Source organism: Cibotium barometz, chromosome 10 (assembly GCF_041138505.1).
Source record: "Cibotium barometz isolate CiBa-2024 chromosome 10, ASM4113850v1, whole genome shotgun sequence".
NCBI lineage: Eukaryota > Viridiplantae > Streptophyta > Polypodiopsida > Cyatheales > Cibotiaceae > Cibotium > Cibotium barometz.
The window spans coordinates 12,107,025-12,126,118 of record NC_141055.1 but is presented as its reverse complement, the minus strand read 5'-3'; the positions used below and the strand labels follow the sequence as shown (position 1 = coordinate 12,126,118).

Here is a 19,094-nt window from a genome sequence, read left to right as displayed (position 1 = left end):
AGAGAGCGAAATTCTTCCAATTGATGCAATTAGGTGTTTTGATGCTTCTAAATGCCCTCAAAACACTTAAAAACACTAATTTCGATCACCTCTTACATGATCAATTTTGATCCCAAAAAGTATATTTTCTAGTTTTTTTTAACCTCTGGAGCTGGATTAATCACCCCTTAATGACAAAAATGACTCAATTAAGAAAGATTAGTTAATTTCACAAGATTTTTAAAACTTTTGAGGAATTTTTTAAAGGATTAAGCTACCCCTAATACTCGCTAACACTCTAATGCATACAAATCAAACAAAAAACTTTACAAATCAAGCAAAAATTAATGATTCTCGCTCTATGTTTAACTCTAAAGAGAGCTAAAAATCACTAAAAATTACATTCTATTACATTTTTTGATATAATGGAAGTAAACAAAGCCTAATACACTCTATGTGCAAGCCCTAGGAACATTAAATGGAGTCAGGGGGAAAGGAGAAGGTCAAGAGAGCTCAAATGGAGTTAAGGGGGAAGGAGAAGATAAAGAGAGCTCAAATGGAGTTAAGGGGGAAGGAGAAGGTCAAGAGAGCTGGAGCAAACTGTTTTTAAGGATGAAGCCATTATCCCAGAGTAGACTGAGCCACATGCCTTTGTAGTAGGAATGACTATTGATGCAATGGAGAGAGTGAGAAGTTCCTAGATGCTAAGCCCATCGAGGTGCAGTTCCGTCGGGTAGACAATAAGACTGGGCTAGGGCATGCATGGGTGAGTAATAGGAAAAGGGCTTACGAGCCTAGGTATGCTCTGGATAAGCCTATACAATTTGTCTCAGGGGACTTTGCCACGGATGGGAAACCTGAAGAAGGGGGGTGGGCACCACCCTAAACGCAAGAACTCACATGCAGAGGTGATCCGGATGCAGAATTCTGTTTACTCAAGAAGAAAGAAATTCTAGTTGCACAGGAATAAGGCCAACCGATCGATTGTAGTTTCCACCGAGCAAAGGTCGCTAAGATTTGGGCTCCTTCAAGTAGACAACAATGACCATCAACTACTGTGGGCTTCACTGCTAGCACAACGTCCACCGTGATCACCAAGTGTTGGTGGCCATCTAGTCATTGGTTGTCGCCCAAGCATATCCGTTGGGCAACAACTCTAGAATGGAATCTTCTTTCTTGTAACAACCTTGTAATTGTTCTTGCCAACGGGTAGTACTCGGGCAAATGTAAAGAAAGTAAGGAGAACTATCCAAATATACGGGATAGGAAATAGCATAGAGGGTATCCATTGATTGTGCCTACGACATTGTATGAATTAGCTAAGCATTCTAAGAAGGAATACAGAGATGTGTTGATGTAATTATCCCTTCTGTACTATCTAAGTGATTTCAAGTCTGTTTAAGTATCTTTCTATCTAGATAGGTCTTCTATCGGAAATCTGGATCTAGAGTCATCCCTGTCCGGACATGAGTCCTATCTGGAAAATTCAAGATACGGAGTCATGTTAGGGATCATGTCTGTCGTCCTAGGAACTGACCTTAGTAACATCATGACCAGCTCCCTGAGCTTAGGCAGACCGGCGATGCAACGCTCTGGCATTAGCTTATCACATTGGAAACATTTACATTAGTCAATGCTCATCCAGAGCTGACTAGGTGGTTCAGAACCATGCAAATGCCGGGTCTAGACCGAACACCAACAGTTTTTCTTATGCTCTTGTTGGCTGAGAAACAACACAATAAGTTGGACAATAAGGTGGTAAAATATTATTGTGGGATATAGCTCAAAAAGCAAAGGGTATAGACTTTACCATCCAGCCACAAAACTAATTTTGGTGAGTAGAGATGTTGTCTTTCTTGACAAATTAGTTTATCCCACGATTTTATACAAAAAAGGCTCCCTAGCCTTTGCTAGTACAAGAAGAGTTTCATAAACTTACTATTAGTAAACATTTACATTTTTTCTCAAGTCAAAGAAATAAGAAATTGTTGAAAAGACCTTTATTCCTTTTAGAGACGCTTACGGGCGCACGTGCGGTGTGGTGGGCGATGAGCATGGATGGTGCCATGGTGGGAATCGTTTGACTTTGAACTGGTCAAGGAGGAGAGGCTGGCCTGGTCGGCGATGGCTATGGTGGAACCGCCAAATTAAACTATGGTCAAATCGCCGCCCATCACCACCAGCACGCTGCACCACCACCATCTAGTGCTTTCTGAGGTCACTTGTACCACTCATCAGTATTAGCTAAGTGCTTACTCCCACCAGCCATTGGCCAAGCTCTACCTTGGGCTTCTCCTGATCTCCGTCCACTTTGTACGTTCACCCTTGATCCAGGTATCCTTTATCTTTAATTTGATCTGTACGGTACCCATTACTTTTAATTTCATCTCTGAGATACTCATTAGCTTTAAATTGATCTGTAAGGTACCCTTTAGCTTTAATTTGATGTGTGTGTGTGCAGCACAGCTTGCCAATCTCTACCTTAAAGCTGTAATTCCTAAGTTTATTGGCACTATAAGTTATGATCTATCACTCCCAACTGGTCTTTACCACATTAAACGCTGTAAATATAAGATTGATGGCAGTTTACAAGCTTTATTTTATCACTCGCAAGCTTGCCTTTATGAATTGCAAGCCTGCCTTCACTGCATCAGGGCTTGTACAAGCCCTGCTACTTTGGTCCCAGACCTCCAATATCCATACCCAGAGTGCAGAAGTGGGGTAGATCTTACTTCTGATTGTGGGTATAGTCAGAGTGCCAGAAACATTTGTAGCAAGTCTTGATGGTAATTGGGGTTTAGAAGAATTTCTTGCTGGCAAAAAGAGAATTCCCGCAGCTACTCTTAGCTGCCACAAATTTCCATGTGAGGTCCATGTACTAGACAAACAAGTCAAGTTTCGTTCATTATTATGGACTTCCGGTACTGTGTACTGTCTATTGATTTTTTTCTAAATTTAGAAAATTTGGCTATAAAAAGGCATCAAGCCTAAAGTTTTTGCTATAATAACATCTTAGAATTGCCCTCCAGATGATACTGTCACCTAGGGTCACTACCATATGGTGATTTTGACCATATGGGATTATTAGGTCAGTGAGCTTGTCTGTACCCATGTAAAGACTGCTGCAGACTCTTCTCTGCCACATGACTCATTAGATTTCTTGCCCTACAACTATGTCTTTGTAACAATGTGGAATCTCTTTGCCTCCAATGCGGGGTATGATCTTAGCAATTCTTCATGCAAACATGGAGACAATTAGCGGTCTTCACACCTCCACTAGGGGAAAGGTCTTTTAACAGTTTCATCCGACCATGAGATGGGTTGGGTTCTGTGGGAAATCCTTAATAACAAAGCTTGGTTTTGATTAGGTCCTGAATGCTAGCTTCTTTCATGGGGTATAGGAATGTTCATCTTCATGTACAAACTCATGTTATTTATATGCTGAAGTAATAATCACAAGGCATGTGAGTCCGCATGTGTGAAACGCCATTTTAAAAGGTCCATGCCGTAGGCACATTCTATGCTGGTAGTTTGTGCCTAGGGATTTGTCAATGCAGAAAAAATCTATATCAAAGATGGCCTACTGTTGGGGCTCAGACCATGGGCATATGGATGTCTTCAAGAAGAGGATCATGCTGAAAAAGCTGATTTTCGAGTCTGGCCATTGAAAAGTTCAATGGCACCTAAAAAAATTTCAATGTTGAGAACCACGAGCTCCCCTTACTGCTGATCTGCGCTCTCCTTTGTGTGTGCGCCTTTCCCCCATCTCCCTTCTCTTCCTTTGCCTTCATTTAGTGCCATTTGCATAGGTGAGATCTATTCTGCATTTGTTCATCCTTTTGGGTTGAATGAGCCTTGGCTTGATTAGGCCCCTCGGCCTTCTTCCTGCCCACTAGCCCCCTCCCTTTTCGCCCTCCCTCCCACCCGCCGGTTTCCCTCCTGCCCACGTGCTGGTGCCATCTGCGGCTGCCTCCCCCCCCCCCCCCTCGTGCCCTTTTGCCTCCGCCCAGCCATCTGCTCCCCTTCTCTTTCCACTCCGCCCTTCCCATTCTGTCGCTTTCCAGCTCTGCCCTTGCTCCTTCGCACGCCCTTCTTTCTCCTGCCTATCCTGTTGCCCTATTTACCTGCCCAGCCTTCTCTTCTGCCCCCGTTCTCTTGGCTGCCCTCTCCTCCCCTTCTTGCTTTCCCCTCCGCCTCCCTCCTCTTCATTGTCCTTTCCTCTGCCTTGTCAAGTACAGATTGCACTTAATCAAGGTTCAAGTCGACCTTTCCCCCCCGATTAGCATCATGGCTAATCAATCTCCTCCGGCTGGGTGAACCATCCAGTTCTCTCAAGACGAGCTTGCAGCCCTCTTCGTCAAAAGTGAGAGAGACTCCAAGATGACACTCAATTGCAAAATCTTTGGCTCCCACCCCTCACGTATCCAAGCGTGAGGCTAGGTATTGGCGGCCTTGCCTTCTGACTTCGCACTCCATTTTAAAGATGTAAGGCTACTTGGGAGAGGATTCTTCCAAGTAGACTTTGACGCAAAGGAGGGAGTTGTTATTATTTAGCTATGATGGCTGAAACGGTGGAGCAGCCATGGTTGAGTGAAAGAGAGTACAAGACAATGATTGCACCAAACTCAAGTACTATATTGATGTGGTTGTTATGATATAAAATTACAAGGAGTGAGTATATTTTTATAGTGCATGGGGCTTATCTTTTGACCGAGTCACACTCACATGGAGCTGACACATGGCACTATTGCTGACATCATTGCTTAGGTCAAACCACTTAAAATATCTAGATATTATGTGTGTCTTTAAGAGGTGGTTCACACACAAACACAAACACTTACTAAGAGGCTGTTTACATGCCAACAACATTTGTACTGGGATTTAAGACTTGCTTTCAACACCCTCCTCAAGCGTTATCCTAGTACATACTTCCTTGGTAAACCTATGACTTAGTTTCGCTTGAATGTTTGACTCGTGCGGTCCTTGATGAAGAGATACTTTGTCAAGCCAACTTCTTCTTTGTTGTTGAGGACTTTTAGAAAGCCCACTCTGCTTCAAACTTTGCTTCTTCTTTGCAGTCTTCTTCCTCCTAGGTGACATTTGCTTATGCTTTGTGATAACAGTTATTTTCATGGTGATTTGTCTTACCACAATGCTTACCGGGCTTCTTTGAAAAACCGTCTTTGTCGGTGTGGTTGGTCCTGCCACATATTGTGCACTTTTAACCTACGAAGTTTTGCTTCTTTGTGTAGAAGGAGCTATCCCATCCCGTTGCTCTGCCTTTGAATTTCTTTTCTTCTTCCTTGAAGGAGTTTATGACTCCTTCCAAGGTGAGTGTTGGGAAAACGTAGCACCTTCTGCCTTTGGATCAGCGTTTGGCTCTGGTACCATGAGAGAAAGAGCAAACACAGGTTGTAGGCAAAAGCATAAACTGTAGAAGGCCTCATGAGAACAGTTGATTATTTCTAAAAATGAGCACGAGGGAAATCCGTAGGTGCTTACAAGCGTAAGAGACTGTTTCTATAGCCAATGACCTCCAGCAGATATGCAAGAATGAGATGGAAAATGAGGGAAGGGTGTGCTCCCTTATACATTCCTCATATGAGCTGATCGGCTAGCTGTAAGAGGCCGACAGCTGTCATGTAGCAAAATATGCTATAAAAAGCCTAAAAAATAGTAGAAAAAACCTAAATAATATATGCTAAATATGCCAATGCAAGGCCTCATAAAAATGATCAGTACAAGCATGAAAAAGTACATGTAGACCCTCTAGAGATGACAGTCGCTTGCAACTTAGGTTTGAAGGGAACGACAGAGATATGGTCATGCAGGTTACCAAGGGGAATGGGTTGGCGGTGCCGTCTTCAAGACATGCCAGAGTCAGGCTATGTACCACCAGCACAGACATTGGACATTGCATGGGAGATCATTGCGAGCATCACAATGGGGATCTTTCCACAAAAGAAAGCGGGAACATTAACTGGCAAGATTTTGGCCTGAAAGATGGCATCTGGGCAAAAGTACCATGGGATTTTCATCATTAAAGAGTTGAGTTAGTGTTTTCACACCCTATTAACAAAGGGTTGGACATATTATTACTATTGGACAGGTCTATGTGGACAAAACAAGGCGCCTAGCTCCAAACTTGGGAAGCAAGTTTGGGGAAAAGCTTAAAAGCTGCTATTTTTGGGAGCAAAACCACTTATGGCTTAAAGGGGAAAAGCACTGCAAAAATAGCTGGCCAAAATTCATAAAAAAGGGGCTGGCTCTCTCTCTCTTATGGCATGCGCTCACATCTTAAGGAAGCGAACAACTCACTCTCTCTCTGCTGCGCTGAAGCTGTGGGTACAGCAGCGCCGTACAGAGACTGTCGGATCTGTTCTCTCTGGTCGTATAGCCTGGGCAGCATCTGGTTTTCCCTTGTTCTCTCTCCACTACAGCCATACCACGAGCTTCCTCTTTGCTCAGGCCGAACAGAGGGGCTGCAAGTGGCACAGCATACTCTCTTTTCTCTCCCTCTCCACTGATGGAACAGAGATTCAGCCGCCGGCAGGGCCTGCCCGTACAGTTGTACAGGGTTGGAATCAGCTCACATGTTTGAAGTCCATCTGGGGCAGTTTTGAGGCTATTTTTGGACTGTCTTGGACAGTTTTTGGGAGTTCTTTGCTGAATGTAGACTTGACTTGCCTTGTCGAAGTACTGTGGGAAAGAGCCGGTGTTTTCACCAGCACCTTGGTGTTCTTTGTAACAGAAAAGCTTCTATCTTAATACAAGCATTACCTATGGGGGGCCAGCCGTTCCGGCTCAGTGCAGTGTCTATTTATAGTGTTTGTGCCATCTTTTGCTATGTGTTTTCCTGTTTGAAAGATAGAGGTTTTCTATCAACTTGTTCCGAGTCGCCGCAAGTTTTGACAGAGGGCACTTTGGTTATGATAAACAGTGAATTTGTAGGATGTGGTGTGATATTATCCACACGCTCATGGCCACTCGGGGCAGGTTTCAGGGATCTTCAAGGGCTATGGGGAGAAAACGTGGCCAATGCATGAGAGAATGGGATCATGGCATCTTTTTCACCATCTCTCATTTGGCACCTTGGTAGCAGCACAAGGCACCAGATTCATTGAGATTTCCCCCTTGGGCCAAGATTCAGGAATTTTTTTGAGGACTACAGGGAGAAAACGTGGCCAATTCATGAGAGAATGGGATCATGACATCTTTTTCAACACCTCTCATTTGGGACCTTGGTGGTAGCACTGTTAGAAGTCATCTCCTGTCTAGATTTATACACCAGGTGGGTGTGCCCGCCCGTATGAGGTGTTTTATCATTTTTCCTCACTCCCCGCATTTTTCCCCTATTTTTTTCCCATTTTGCTGTGGCTTGGGAGGCAGCCCATGTGCTGGCCGACTGCTGAACTGGTCCACGACTGCATCTGGGAGGTGGCCGACTGCTGTTGATCTGGCCGACTGGAGATGTGTCTGGTCGTGGAGTTCTCAGGGCCAGTCGGCCTGCTGTAGGCAGCCGACTGCACATGTGGGGGCATATAAATAGGCCCCCAGTCCCCATACCATATTTGTATCATACCGGGATCTTCTTGTGTATATAGAGCAGAGTTACACGCCTACATCTCTCTCTCTCTCGTGCTGTTTTTCTGCCTGCGTTTTTTGCTCTTCTGTTCCCAGATTTCGTCATCATCTCCGCTGCGTATTCTGACATGGTATCAGAGCCCTAGGCTCTAGATAGGTCTTGGGATTTGTGTGAGCAAGAGGGGGACTGTTTTGGGGCTGATTGGTGGACTATTTTGGGCTGATCGGTAAGAGGAGAAGAAGAGGAAGGCGGGCTGATTTGCTGGACAGCCACTTGCAGGTTTTAGTTCTTCTTTGTTCCTACCCACCCACCCTTTTCAGAGTACATCCCCGCCATGGCAGATCTGTTTGAGATGGCCGAGAGACATGTGAAGATCCCGACACTCCCCACGTTCCCTGTGACGGGAGCAACTACGGCATATGGAAGGTGATGATGGAATCTGTTCTGGAGTCCTACGACCTCGCCGATTTCGTCGTTGTTGGTGTTCCACGGCCGGAAGTAGAGGAAGGGGAGTTACCGTCAACCCGAAAGGACCGGGAGGCCCAGACACAGATGTGGGATCGTGTCAACGCCAGGGTCCGTTCGTTTATTTTCCTCAACTGCACACCGCAGGTAATCAATCATGTAAAGCATATGACGCTGGCCAGAGGTATATGGCAGCATTTGGCCTCACTTTACAACAGGGTATCGCTCATGAAGAGGATTTCCTTGGAAGTACAGATGCGGGTTATGAACCCTACAAAGTCGTCGACGATGCGGGAGCATATTAACAAGCTGCAGGCTCTTCAGCAGCAGGAAGTTCTTTAGGCTGGGAAGGAGATATCGTCAGAGGACATGGCCATCACGTTGTTGTCACATTTGCCCTCTTCGTACTCAGCATTTTACTCCTCTTTGATTACCAGTGGTGGCAGGCTCAGCACCATCACGTGGGAGGAGCTTGTGCCCATGGTCCTGGACCAGGAGGAACGATTCACGAACCCTCCTCAGGGTGGAGGTTCGGAGGCCTTAACTGGCCAACGGTCGAAAGGCCGTAACTCGGGCAAAGGGAAGGCTTCATCGGAGAAGTCTTCTGAGAAGAAGTCCGACGCTGACCGCGAGAAACTGAAGGCAGAGAGGACCTGTAATGATTGTGGCGAGAAAGGCCACTATTGGAGGTAGTGTCCCAAGCGGAAGACCGAGAAGGGTGAAGATTCCTCAGCAGCAATCATGAAGACTCCGGCTTTTGTGCACCTGGAGGTGATGGACACCGATGCTTCATTTTCTTTAGGCAGGGAGGAGATTGGAGGACTCTCCGCAACGGATACTCGGGAGTGGATTCTCGATAGTGGTGCTTCCAGGCACATGACTCCTTCCTGTACTGGTTTATAGGATCTCTGCAGGCTTTCTGGTCATATTCTTATTGGGGATACGTCCACTATCCCAGTTCACAGTGAGGGCAGGATGGAGATAGTTCCCGATGGCAGAGGGGGGAAGCATTCCTCCCAGGTGTTGTATGTTCCGGCACTTGGTTTTCATCTGTTGTCAGTGCATCAGGTTTGCAAGACTGGCGTACGGGTGGAGTTTGATGAGCATTTTGTTGCTCTCCGGGACAAAGCAACAGGCCAAGTGGTTTGGGAAGGCGGAGTGGAGAATGGAGTTTACAGGCTTTCAGCACTCTCTCCCAGGTCCTCAGGTTTGTGATGAGTGGCAGTCTGGTAATGGCCACTTAAGTGTGGATACGCTGCAGGTGCGGGTTTTCCGAGACCAGATGGTGGATAGCTTGCCAGTAGATGGCAGCAGTTTGGCAGGAACTTTCCAGTACTGATGTTGGTAGTTCTTGTGTTTGTCAGTCAGAGGAAGCTGAACAGGTCACTTATGCTCTGATGTCTCGTAGTGTTCGGGACATAGAACTTCCAGTAGTTAAGGATGTTCTTTCCACGGGGACCTTTCGGAAAGCCAGGCAGGTGGTTGGTGCTTACTTGCAGAAGGAGGTGGTTTCTCCAGGCTTTGTGGTTCCGGATTCAGAGGGGGTGGTTGACAGGTTTCATCAGGTTTCCGGGACTTGTTTGTGCACCGTAATAACAGGTGTTGATCCTTGTGAGCAGTGTGATGTCTCTGTGACTCAGAAGCTGTATGGTTCATGGATCTGGTTGATGGACACCAGATTGGACGGGAGCTTCCTGATGAGGCGATTGAGCTCATGGTTGCGGATGACTCTTTGGGAGGCAGGATTGCGTTTCCTGTGGTTTCTGCGGCATGCGAAGGATCATGGACTCTTGTACACAGGAGGGGGATTGTTGGATGGAGTCCGACTCCACGGTTGGAGTGACTCGGTTTGGGGAGGAGATCCGGACACGTGGAGATCTACTCCAGGCCCAGGAGCAGTTTTACGGAGCAGTAAGAGGCAGTCATCTTTTGCCTTGTCGCGGACAGAGGCAGAGTACCGGGCTGCTTGTGATGCTGCTTGTGAGGTGGTGAGGATGCAGAGGTTGCATTGCAGGTTTGGGCTTCCACTGGAGGAACCCATGGTCATCCAGAGGCACTTTGTTCGTGAACAGATCGTTGTTGATGACATCTTGCTGGAGTTCTGTTTGACGGAGGACAGTACGGTGGACCTCTTCACGAAGTCGCTATCTCAGGATTTGCTCAGGCGGCACCCCAGCTCCCAGTGGTTGGTTACACAGCCAGGAGCTGGGGGGTGTTAGAAGTCATCTCCTGTCTAGATTTATACACCAGGGCCTTTGTTGTGGGTGTGCCCGCCCGTATGAGGTGTTTTAATATTTTTCCTCACTCCCCGCATTTTTCCCCTATTTTTTTCCCATTTTGTTGTGGCTTGGGAGGCAGCCCATGTGCTGGCCGACTGCTGAACTGGTCCACGACTGCATCTGGGAGGTGGCCGACTGCTGTTGATCTGGCCGACTGGAGATGTGTCTGGTCGTGGAGTTCTTGTTAGAAGTCATCTCCTGTCTAGATTTATACACCAGGGCCTTTGTTGTGGGTGTGCCCGCCCTTATGAGGTGTTTTATCATTTTTCCCCACTCTCCGTATTTTTCCCCTATTTTTTCCCATTTTTCTGAGGCTTGGGAGGGCTGCCAGGTGATGCCAGGAGCACTCTGAAGCTGGCCGACTGCATCTGTAGCAGTCGTGGGCTGTCTGAGTGCTGGCCGACTTGTTCTGTGCAGACATGGGGCACCCAGATGCTGGCCGACTGCTGTTTTTCAGCAGTCGTGGGTTTTGTCCAGTCGTGGGCCTCTTCCAGTGCTGGCCGACTGCCCTCTAGGGGAGTATATATAGCTCCTCAGCCCCCATACCTCATTTGTATCATATTCGGGATCTTCTTGTGTATATCAGAGCAGAGTTACACGCCTACATCTCTCTCTTTTTGTGCTGTTTTTTCTGCCTGCGTTTTTGCTCTTGTGTTCCCAGATTTGGTCATCATCTCCGCTGCATATTCTGACATGGTATCAGAGCCTAGGCTCTAGATAGGTCTTGGGATTTGTGTGAGCAAGAGGGGGGCTGTTTTGTGGCTGATTGGTGGACTGTTTTGGACTGTTCGGGAAGAGGAGAAGCAAGAGGAAGGCGGGCTGATTTGCTGGACAGCCACTTGCAGGTATCAGTTCTTCTTTGTTCCCACCCACCCACCCTTTTCAGAGTACATCCCCGCTATGGCAGATCTGTTTGAGATGGCCGAGAGACATGTGAAGATCCCGACACTCCCCACGTTTCCGGTGGACCGTCAGTTGGACGGGAGCAACTACGGCATATGGAAGGTGATGATGGAATCCGTTCTGGAGTCCTACGATCTCGCCGATTTCGTCGTTGTTGGTGTTCCACGGCCGGAAGTAGAGGAAGGGGAGTTACCGTCAACCCGAAAGGACCGGGAGGCCCAGACACAGATGTGGGATCGTGTCAACGCCAGGGTCCGTTCGTTTATTTTCCTCAACTGCACACCACAGGTAATCAATCATGTAAAGCACATGACGCTGGCCAGAGGTATATGGCAGCATTTGGCCTCACTTTATAACAGGGTATCGCCCATGAAGAGGATTTCCTTGGAAGTACAGATGCGGGTTATGAGCCCTGCAAAGTCGTCGACGATGCGGGAGCATATTAACAAGCTGCAGGCTCTTCAGCAGGAGGTTCTTCAGGCTGGGAAGGAGATATCGTCAGAGGACATGGCCATCACGTTGCTGTCACATTTGCCCTCTTCGTACTCAGCATTCTACTCGTCGTTGATTACCAGTGGCAGGCTCAGCACCATCACGTGGGAGGAGCTTGTGCCCATGGTCTTGGACCAGGAGGAACGATTCACGAACCCTCCTCAGGGTGGAGGTTCGGAGGCCTTTACTGGCCAACGGTCGAAAGGCCGTAACTCGGGCAAGGGGAAGGCTTCATCGGAGAAGTCTTCTGAGAAGATGTCCGTTAGTGACCGCGAGAAACTGAAGGCAGAGAGGACCTGTAATGATTGTGGCGAGAAAGGCCACTACTGGAGACAGTGTCCCAAGCGGAAGACCGAGAAGGGTGAAGACTCCTCAGCAATCACGAAGACTCCGGCTTTTGTGCACCTGGAGGTGATGGACACCGATGCTTCATTTTCTTCAGGCAGGGAGGAGATTGGAGGACTCTCCGCAACGGATACTCGGGAGTGGATTCTCGATAGTGGTGCTTCCAGGCACATGACTCCTTCCCGTTCCGGTTTACAGGATCTCTGCAGGCTTTCTGGTCATATTCTTACTGGGGATACGTCCACTATCCCAGTTCACAGTGAGGGCAGGATGGAGATAGTTCCCGATGGCAGAGGGCGGAAGCATTCCTCCCAGGTGTTGTATGTTCCGGCACTTGGTTTTCATCTGTTGTCAGTGCATCAGGTTTGCAAGACTGGCGTACGGGTGGAGTTTGATGAGCATTTTGTTGCTCTCCGGGACAAAGCAACAGGCCAAGTGGTTTGGGAAGGTGGAGTGGAGAATGGAGTCTACAGGCTTTCAGCACTCTCTCTCCCAGGTCCTCAAGATTGTGATGAGTGGCAGTGTGGCAATAGCTACTCAGGTGTGGATACGCTGCAGGTGCGGGCTTTCCGAGACCAGGTGGTGGATAGCTTACCAGTAGATGGCAGCAGTTGGCAGGAACTTTCCAGTACTGAGGTTGGTAGTTCTTGTGTTCGTGAGTCAGAGGAAGCTGAACAGGTCACTTATGCTCTGATGTCTTGTCGTGTTCGGGACATAGAACCTCCAGTAGATGAGGATGTTCTTTCCACGGGGACCTTTCGGAAAGCCAGGCAGGTGACAGGTGATTACTTGCAGAAGGAGGTGGTTTCTCCAGGCTTTGTGGTTCCGGATTCAGAGGGGGTGGTTGACAGGTTTCAGAAGGCCTTGCGTGGTCTTCAGGAGGTTTCCAGGACTTGTTTGTGCACCGTAACAGGTGTTGATCCTTGTGAGCAGTGTGATGTCTCTGTGACTCAGAAGCTGTATGGTTCATTGATCTGGTTGATGGACACCGGATTGGACGGGAGCTTCCTGATGAGGCAGTTGAGCTCTTGGTTGCAGATGTCTCTTTGTGAGGCAGGATTGCGTTTCCTGTGGTTTCTGCGGCATGCGAAGGATCATAGACTCTTGTACACAGGAGGGGGATTGTTGGATGGAGTCCGACTCCGCGGTTGGAGTGACTCAGTTTGGGGAGGAGATTCGGACACGAGGGGATCTACTTATGGCCCAGGAGCAGTTTTACGGAGCAGGAGGAGGTTACATTGCAGGTTTGGGCTTCCACTGGAGGAACCCATGGTCATCCAGAGGCACTTTGTTCGTGAACAGATTGTTGCAGATGACATCTTGCTGGAGTTCTGTTCGACGGAGGACAGTACGGTGGACCTCTTCACGAAGTCGCTCTCAGGATTTGCTCAGGCGGCACCCCAGCTCCCAGTGGTTGGTCACACAGCCAGGAGCTGAGAGGGGGTGTTAGAAGTCATCTCCTGTCTAGATTTATACACCAGGGCCTTTGTTGTGGGTGTGCCCGCCCTTATGAGGTGTTTTATCATTTTTCCCCACTCTCCGTATTTTTCCCCTATTTTTTCCCATTTTTCTGAGGCTTGGGAGGGCTGCCAGGTGATGCCAGGAGCACTCTGAAGCTGGCCGACTGCATCTGTAGCAGTCGTGGGCTGTCTGAGTGCTGGCCGACTTGTTCTGTGCAGACATGGGGCACCAGATGCTGGCCGACTGCTGTTTTTCAGCAGTCGTGGGTTTTGTCCAGTCGTGGGCCTCTTCCAGTGCTGGCCGACTGCCCTCTAGGGGAGTATATATAGCTCCTCAGCCCCCATACCTCATTTGTATCATATTCGGGATCTTCTTGTGTATATCAGAGCAGAGTTACACGCCTACATCTCTCTCTTTTTGTGCTGTTTTTTCTGCCTGCGTTTTTGCTCTTGTGTTCCCAGATTTGGTCATCATCTCCGCTGCATATTCTGACAGTTCTCAGGGCCAGTCGGCCTGCTGTAGGCAGCCGACTGCACATGTGGGGGCATATAAATAGGCCCCCAGCCCCCATACCATATTTGTATCATACCGGGATCTTCTTGTGTATATAGAGCAGAGTTACACGCCTACATCTCTCTCTCTCTTGTGCTGTTTTTCTGCCTGCGTTTTTTGCTCGTGTTCCTAGATTTCGTCATCATCTCCGCTGCGTATTCTGACAAGCACAAGGCACCAGATTGGTTGAGATTTCCCCCTTGCTTGGTCTGAAATCTCCCTTCTTGTAAACTTTTCATACTTAATAGAAGTCTCTTTTCCAGAAAAAAGAAGCTTATCTTCAATTCTGGTGTTCATAAAATAATGCATAAAAGCATTCATAACTTGTCATGGTCGTTCCACTGGCAGAATATCAGATATCCTCCACCTTTGCAAGTAAACGTTATTCAGTGCATCTCCTTCTGGTTTTCTTGCCCATTACTTTCAAGCTGAGAATGGTCGATGCCCGTCACTCTCATCCTCATAATCAGCATTGCCCAACAATATCAATCCCGGCCAACCATGAATGGCCAGGGGTCGGATGAGTTTCCTGAAGGGCTCCGCCCTCCCCCGTGCCATTCCCTCCCTCTTCAGCCTGCTTTTTCTTTCAAAAATAGATCTTAAAATAGTAATGGGTCAATGTTGGTCAACTATGAGCACTGTGGTCATAGTTGCAAAAAACGCGTTTTTTTGCAAAAAAATAAAAAACGTGTACGTTTCGAAACGTCCCAATTTTTGGGACGCTTTTTTTTAATGGCAGTTTTTTAATTAATTTTTTTTCAAAAAAAATAAGAAAATAAAAATAAATAAAAAATATTATTTAAAATTTTTTTGGGACACGGTTTTTTAAAAACAAGAATGCTCAATGTTGAATGGTCATTGGTGAATCAATATTAAAGTTGGCATTGCCGCCACTAGACCCATGGGGGCATGGGGCCCTGGGGCCACGTGAATGTATTATCATTATGATTTAATGAATTATGATAGCCATAGGCTTCAAATTGTTCACTCTTGAGTTTTTATGCACAAGTTTAACTTTTATACATGAAATCTGTGGTTCCTAGGGTTAAAAACTATATATACAGACCATAATTATAGTTGAAAAAATTAGTGAATAAAAAACTTATTTTAAAAACTTTCCCAAAAATAAAAAACGTTTTTAAAAGTATAAAACTCGTATAATACTTCCCGTTTTAAAAACGTTTGGCAACTATGACTGTGGTCAATGCTGGTCAACTCTTTGTCATCCAAGAACAATCAACTTTGCTCAAGACCAGCCATAGTTGCTCCTCAATCTTGTGTTGTCCAACTGTGTATCGACTTTTAAGCTCCATGAAGTGATTGTTACATGCCTTCATAAGGAAAAATAAAGTTGATGCTCTTGCGCTTTGTCCTCTTCTTTTGATTTGATTTTCCTTGCTCTTTGGGTTCTTGTCAAATGTAACACTCACATTAAGCTTGAAGCATACATGCATATGCATGTATGTATGCTTGTGCATGTAAAAAACATACATACATATGTATATGTGTATGCTTGCTCATGTGGCATGCCCATGGAAATTGACGAGTTCTTCACTTTAACTGGGCTATTCCGCATGACTTCCTGGTTCAATTGATGCCATCTTGCAATCAATTGATTGCATGTCATGTGTAGAATCATCCTATCATGAAATTGCTCAGCAAAGTCATGGCAAAAAGGCATGCCTTGTGGGCTGCTTGTGTGGAAATGTGCTCTCGTCTTTCCAAGATTCTCAAGCATAAATGATCTGAACTTGTTTCAAATGTGGGCGCCCAGGTGCAGAGAAGTTGGTACACGAAGCAAGATGGGAGAGTCCTGGCATATAAATGGAAATTCCAACGGCAAGCCACTTTTGAAGAATGTGGCTAGTTTGACACAAATTGAGGAGTTTTGCAAAGGTCTTGGAGGGAAAAGGCCTATTTATAGTATTCTGATAGCTAACAATGGCATGGCAGCAGTTAAATTCATGCGCAGCATCAGGTCATGGTCCTATGAAACTTTCGGGACGGAAAGAGCTGTTTTGCTGGTGGCCATGGCAAGTCCGGAAGATATGCGTATAAATGCAGAACACATTCGTATTGCTGATCAGTTTGTTGAGGTGCCAGGAGGGACCAACAATAACAATTATGCAAATGTGCAACTTATTGTCGAGGTGAGTGTATTTATTGGTCAAATCGGGATCATGCTTTCTAGGTTTCAGATGATTGGATTGGCTTTTGCACTCTGCAGGTTGCAGAAACCACCGGAGTGTCAGCTGTTTGGCCTGGATGGGGCCATGCATCTGAAAATCCTGAACTGCCAGATTCCTTGGACGCTCGTGGCATAGCTTTCTTGGGGCCGCCTGCAGCACCAATGGCTGCTCTTGGAGATAAAGTTGGATCTTCTTTGATTGCACAAGCTGCTGGTGTGCCAACACTTCCATGGAGTGGTTCTCATGTGAGTCGTCTTGTTGGACTGGGGCTATGTTACTTACTGTCTATGAAGCAGTCTCACATGGATGGAGCGTCTCTGCTTGCAGGTGAAAGTACCTTTTGAGACTTGCAAGGATTCTATTCCTGATGAATCGTACAAAGAGGCATGTGTATTCACAACAGAAGAGGCGCTCAAATCTTGTCAGAGTATTGGATATCCTGTCATGATCAAAGCATCTTGGGGAGGTGGTGGCAAAGGTATACGCAAGGTAAGGGGCTGGGTTTCTTTTGGACATTTAGCATTTCTTTCCCTTTGAATTACAGAATGTTCTAATGTCTTATTTACTTTTCTGAGGCAGGTGCACAATGATGAGGAGGTTAGAGCTCTATTTAAACAAGTTCAGGGGGAGGTTCCTGGTTCTCCAATATTTACCATGAAATTGGCATCCCAAGTATTCCTTTCCCTTCTGTTTCTGCATGTTTTTTTGTTTCTCATTGGGGTTACTTTTTTTGATCATAAGTGTTGGACTCCTCTGTTTGCGTGTGGATTGCTGTTGCACCATCTTGCTCCCCATGCTCCAAATTGAGAGATCTAGAGTTCAAGTCCCATTCTGTGCATTTCTGTGCTGACATATGGTTCATATGTTGTGTCCACTGGCTATGGCGTCAAAAGACGTGTGTGTGTGTGGAGTGCTGGTGTAGTGGTTTATGCATCATGCCCCTAGTCGAGAGATCCTGTTCTCATTCCTTGCAATGTGGTGCCGACTTAAGGATCGTATGTTGTTGCCTGGCTTGGATTTGACAATAAAAGACTGAACTCACCTTTGTGTGTGTGTAGAGTGTTTGTTTATGCAGCATCCTCCCCTCTCTCTCTCTCTCTCTCTCTCCCCCTTCCAATTCTCTGCAAGTCGAGTCTAGAGGCATGTTGTTTTGAGGTTGGGAGTTTTGTGATCAGTGATAGGTTTTTAATGGTTAGTTTGTCTCTCTTTAGCCTGCTTACATTGGTTCCTTGTAGCAGAGCCGGCATTTGGAGGTCCAGCTTCTTTGTGACCAATATGGCAATGTTGCTGCTTTGCACAGTCGTGATTGCAGTGTACAGAGACGGCACCAGAAGGTATGTACTGGGAGGTTTATGTCATAAACTACTGTTTGAAGTCACTTCAAGAACATGAGCAAGTACACTTTTCTGTTGGCTACAGATCATTGAGGAAGGGCCTATAACAATTGCTTCTCTGGAAACAATACACCTTCTAGAACAAGGAGCACGCCGCCTAGCTAAGTGTGCTAACTATGTGGGAGCTGCAACAGTGGAGTATCTTTTTAGTATGGATACAGGAGAGTTCTACTTCTTGGAGCTCAACCCTCGTCTACAGGTGATAAATAAATGCATTTTTCAAGTCCACATTATCAACTTAATTAAGACTTGATACTGACATGTCTTTTTGATAGGTTGAGCATCCTGTCACGGAGTGGATAGCTGAGGTGAATCTACCTGCTTCGCAACTCTGTGTTGCCATGGGGATACCCTTGTGGCGGATTCCTGGTATGTGTTTTCACTTCAAATCTGCTGTTTCATATTGAGGAAGCTCATGACTTCATGACTTTGTGTAAGTCTGAAGAATGCTTACATTGCATATATTTGCAGAGATTAGGCGCTTCTATGGTAAAGATGTTGGGGGAAGCTATGATACGTGGCAAAAAACAGCAGAACTTGCCACAGAGTTCGACTTCGATGAAGCAGTGTCAGTAAAGCCAAAAGGACATTGTGTCGCAGTGAGAGTAACCAGTGAAGATCCCGATGATGGCTTTAAACCGACAAGCGGAAAAGTTCAAGTAGGCCATTATCTTTCTATCTATTTAGTATGGTAAAAGAGGTACTTGACAATTAATGAGTTGATTGCGCGTATCTATACAGGAACTCAGTTTTAGGAGCAAGCCAAATGTGTGGGCATACTTTTCAGTGAAGGTATGTTTGTTTCAGATACACCTCACCTCATGTTCTTATTCACTGCAGTCCACGTGTCAATTGTTTTGTATGACATGCATGCATGCACATGTGCACCCAAACAAAGTTTTTTTGAAATATCGAGACATGGCATAGGTGGATGTAAAAACAAAAGGGAAGCATTTGCTGGGTTTAGGCACTTGAGACGAAGAATAATACATGATGACTAGTAGGATAGTGATAGAAGATGAATGTGGCATTGAAGTTGTCCAAGAAGGAAAGATCAAAGCGCTGGAGAGCTCCCACTAGTCCAGCCCGCCCATTCCTTGTGAGCCCTTGCCTTAGTGGCCTCACCCTTGAAGCCACCATCCTCGTATGCAAGTTTGTCAACATCAGGCCAGCCTGGGGTCAAATACTGGACCTCCTGCAACGACCCTCGTCGATGAGCAGGGATGTGGAGTTCTGGGTAATGGCTACACCTGGATTGAGTTTAACTCGGCTGCCCTCACCAACGAAGACTCAATGGGTTCTCTCTAAATTTAGACCCATTGGTAGGGGCTGCAGACTTCCCAGTTTTGGTCTGCTTCGGAGGCTTACCCAAGGAGTACCATGGTCTTCTGCTGGTGGTAGGACAATCCTTGGGCCAGGTACTTGCGCACACAAACAACACAACCACACC

The 19,094-nt window shown here is 46.5% G+C and overlaps 1 protein-coding gene across 1 annotated transcript in view; it reads left to right on the top strand.

Annotated features, from left to right (window-relative positions):
* The first annotated feature begins 2,066 nt into the window (after positions 1 to 2,066).
* Positions 2,067 to 19,094, top strand: part of LOC147634559 (acetyl-CoA carboxylase 1-like) — a 72,061-nt gene continuing 55,033 nt past the window's right edge. The window contains exons 1-10 of the mRNA XM_086803666.1: positions 2,067 to 2,313; positions 15,836 to 16,211; positions 16,289 to 16,495; positions 16,578 to 16,739; positions 16,830 to 16,922; positions 17,489 to 17,584; positions 17,670 to 17,843; positions 17,920 to 18,013; positions 18,116 to 18,303; positions 18,386 to 18,436. Coding sequence (XP_086659792.1) covers positions 15,864 to 16,211; positions 16,289 to 16,495; positions 16,578 to 16,739; positions 16,830 to 16,922; positions 17,489 to 17,584; positions 17,670 to 17,843; positions 17,920 to 18,013; positions 18,116 to 18,303; positions 18,386 to 18,436 — 1,413 coding nt within the window. The 5' untranslated portion in view covers positions 2,067 to 2,313; positions 15,836 to 15,863. The remainder of the gene's footprint in view (positions 2,314 to 15,835; positions 16,212 to 16,288; positions 16,496 to 16,577; positions 16,740 to 16,829; positions 16,923 to 17,488; positions 17,585 to 17,669; positions 17,844 to 17,919; positions 18,014 to 18,115; positions 18,304 to 18,385; positions 18,437 to 19,094) is intronic.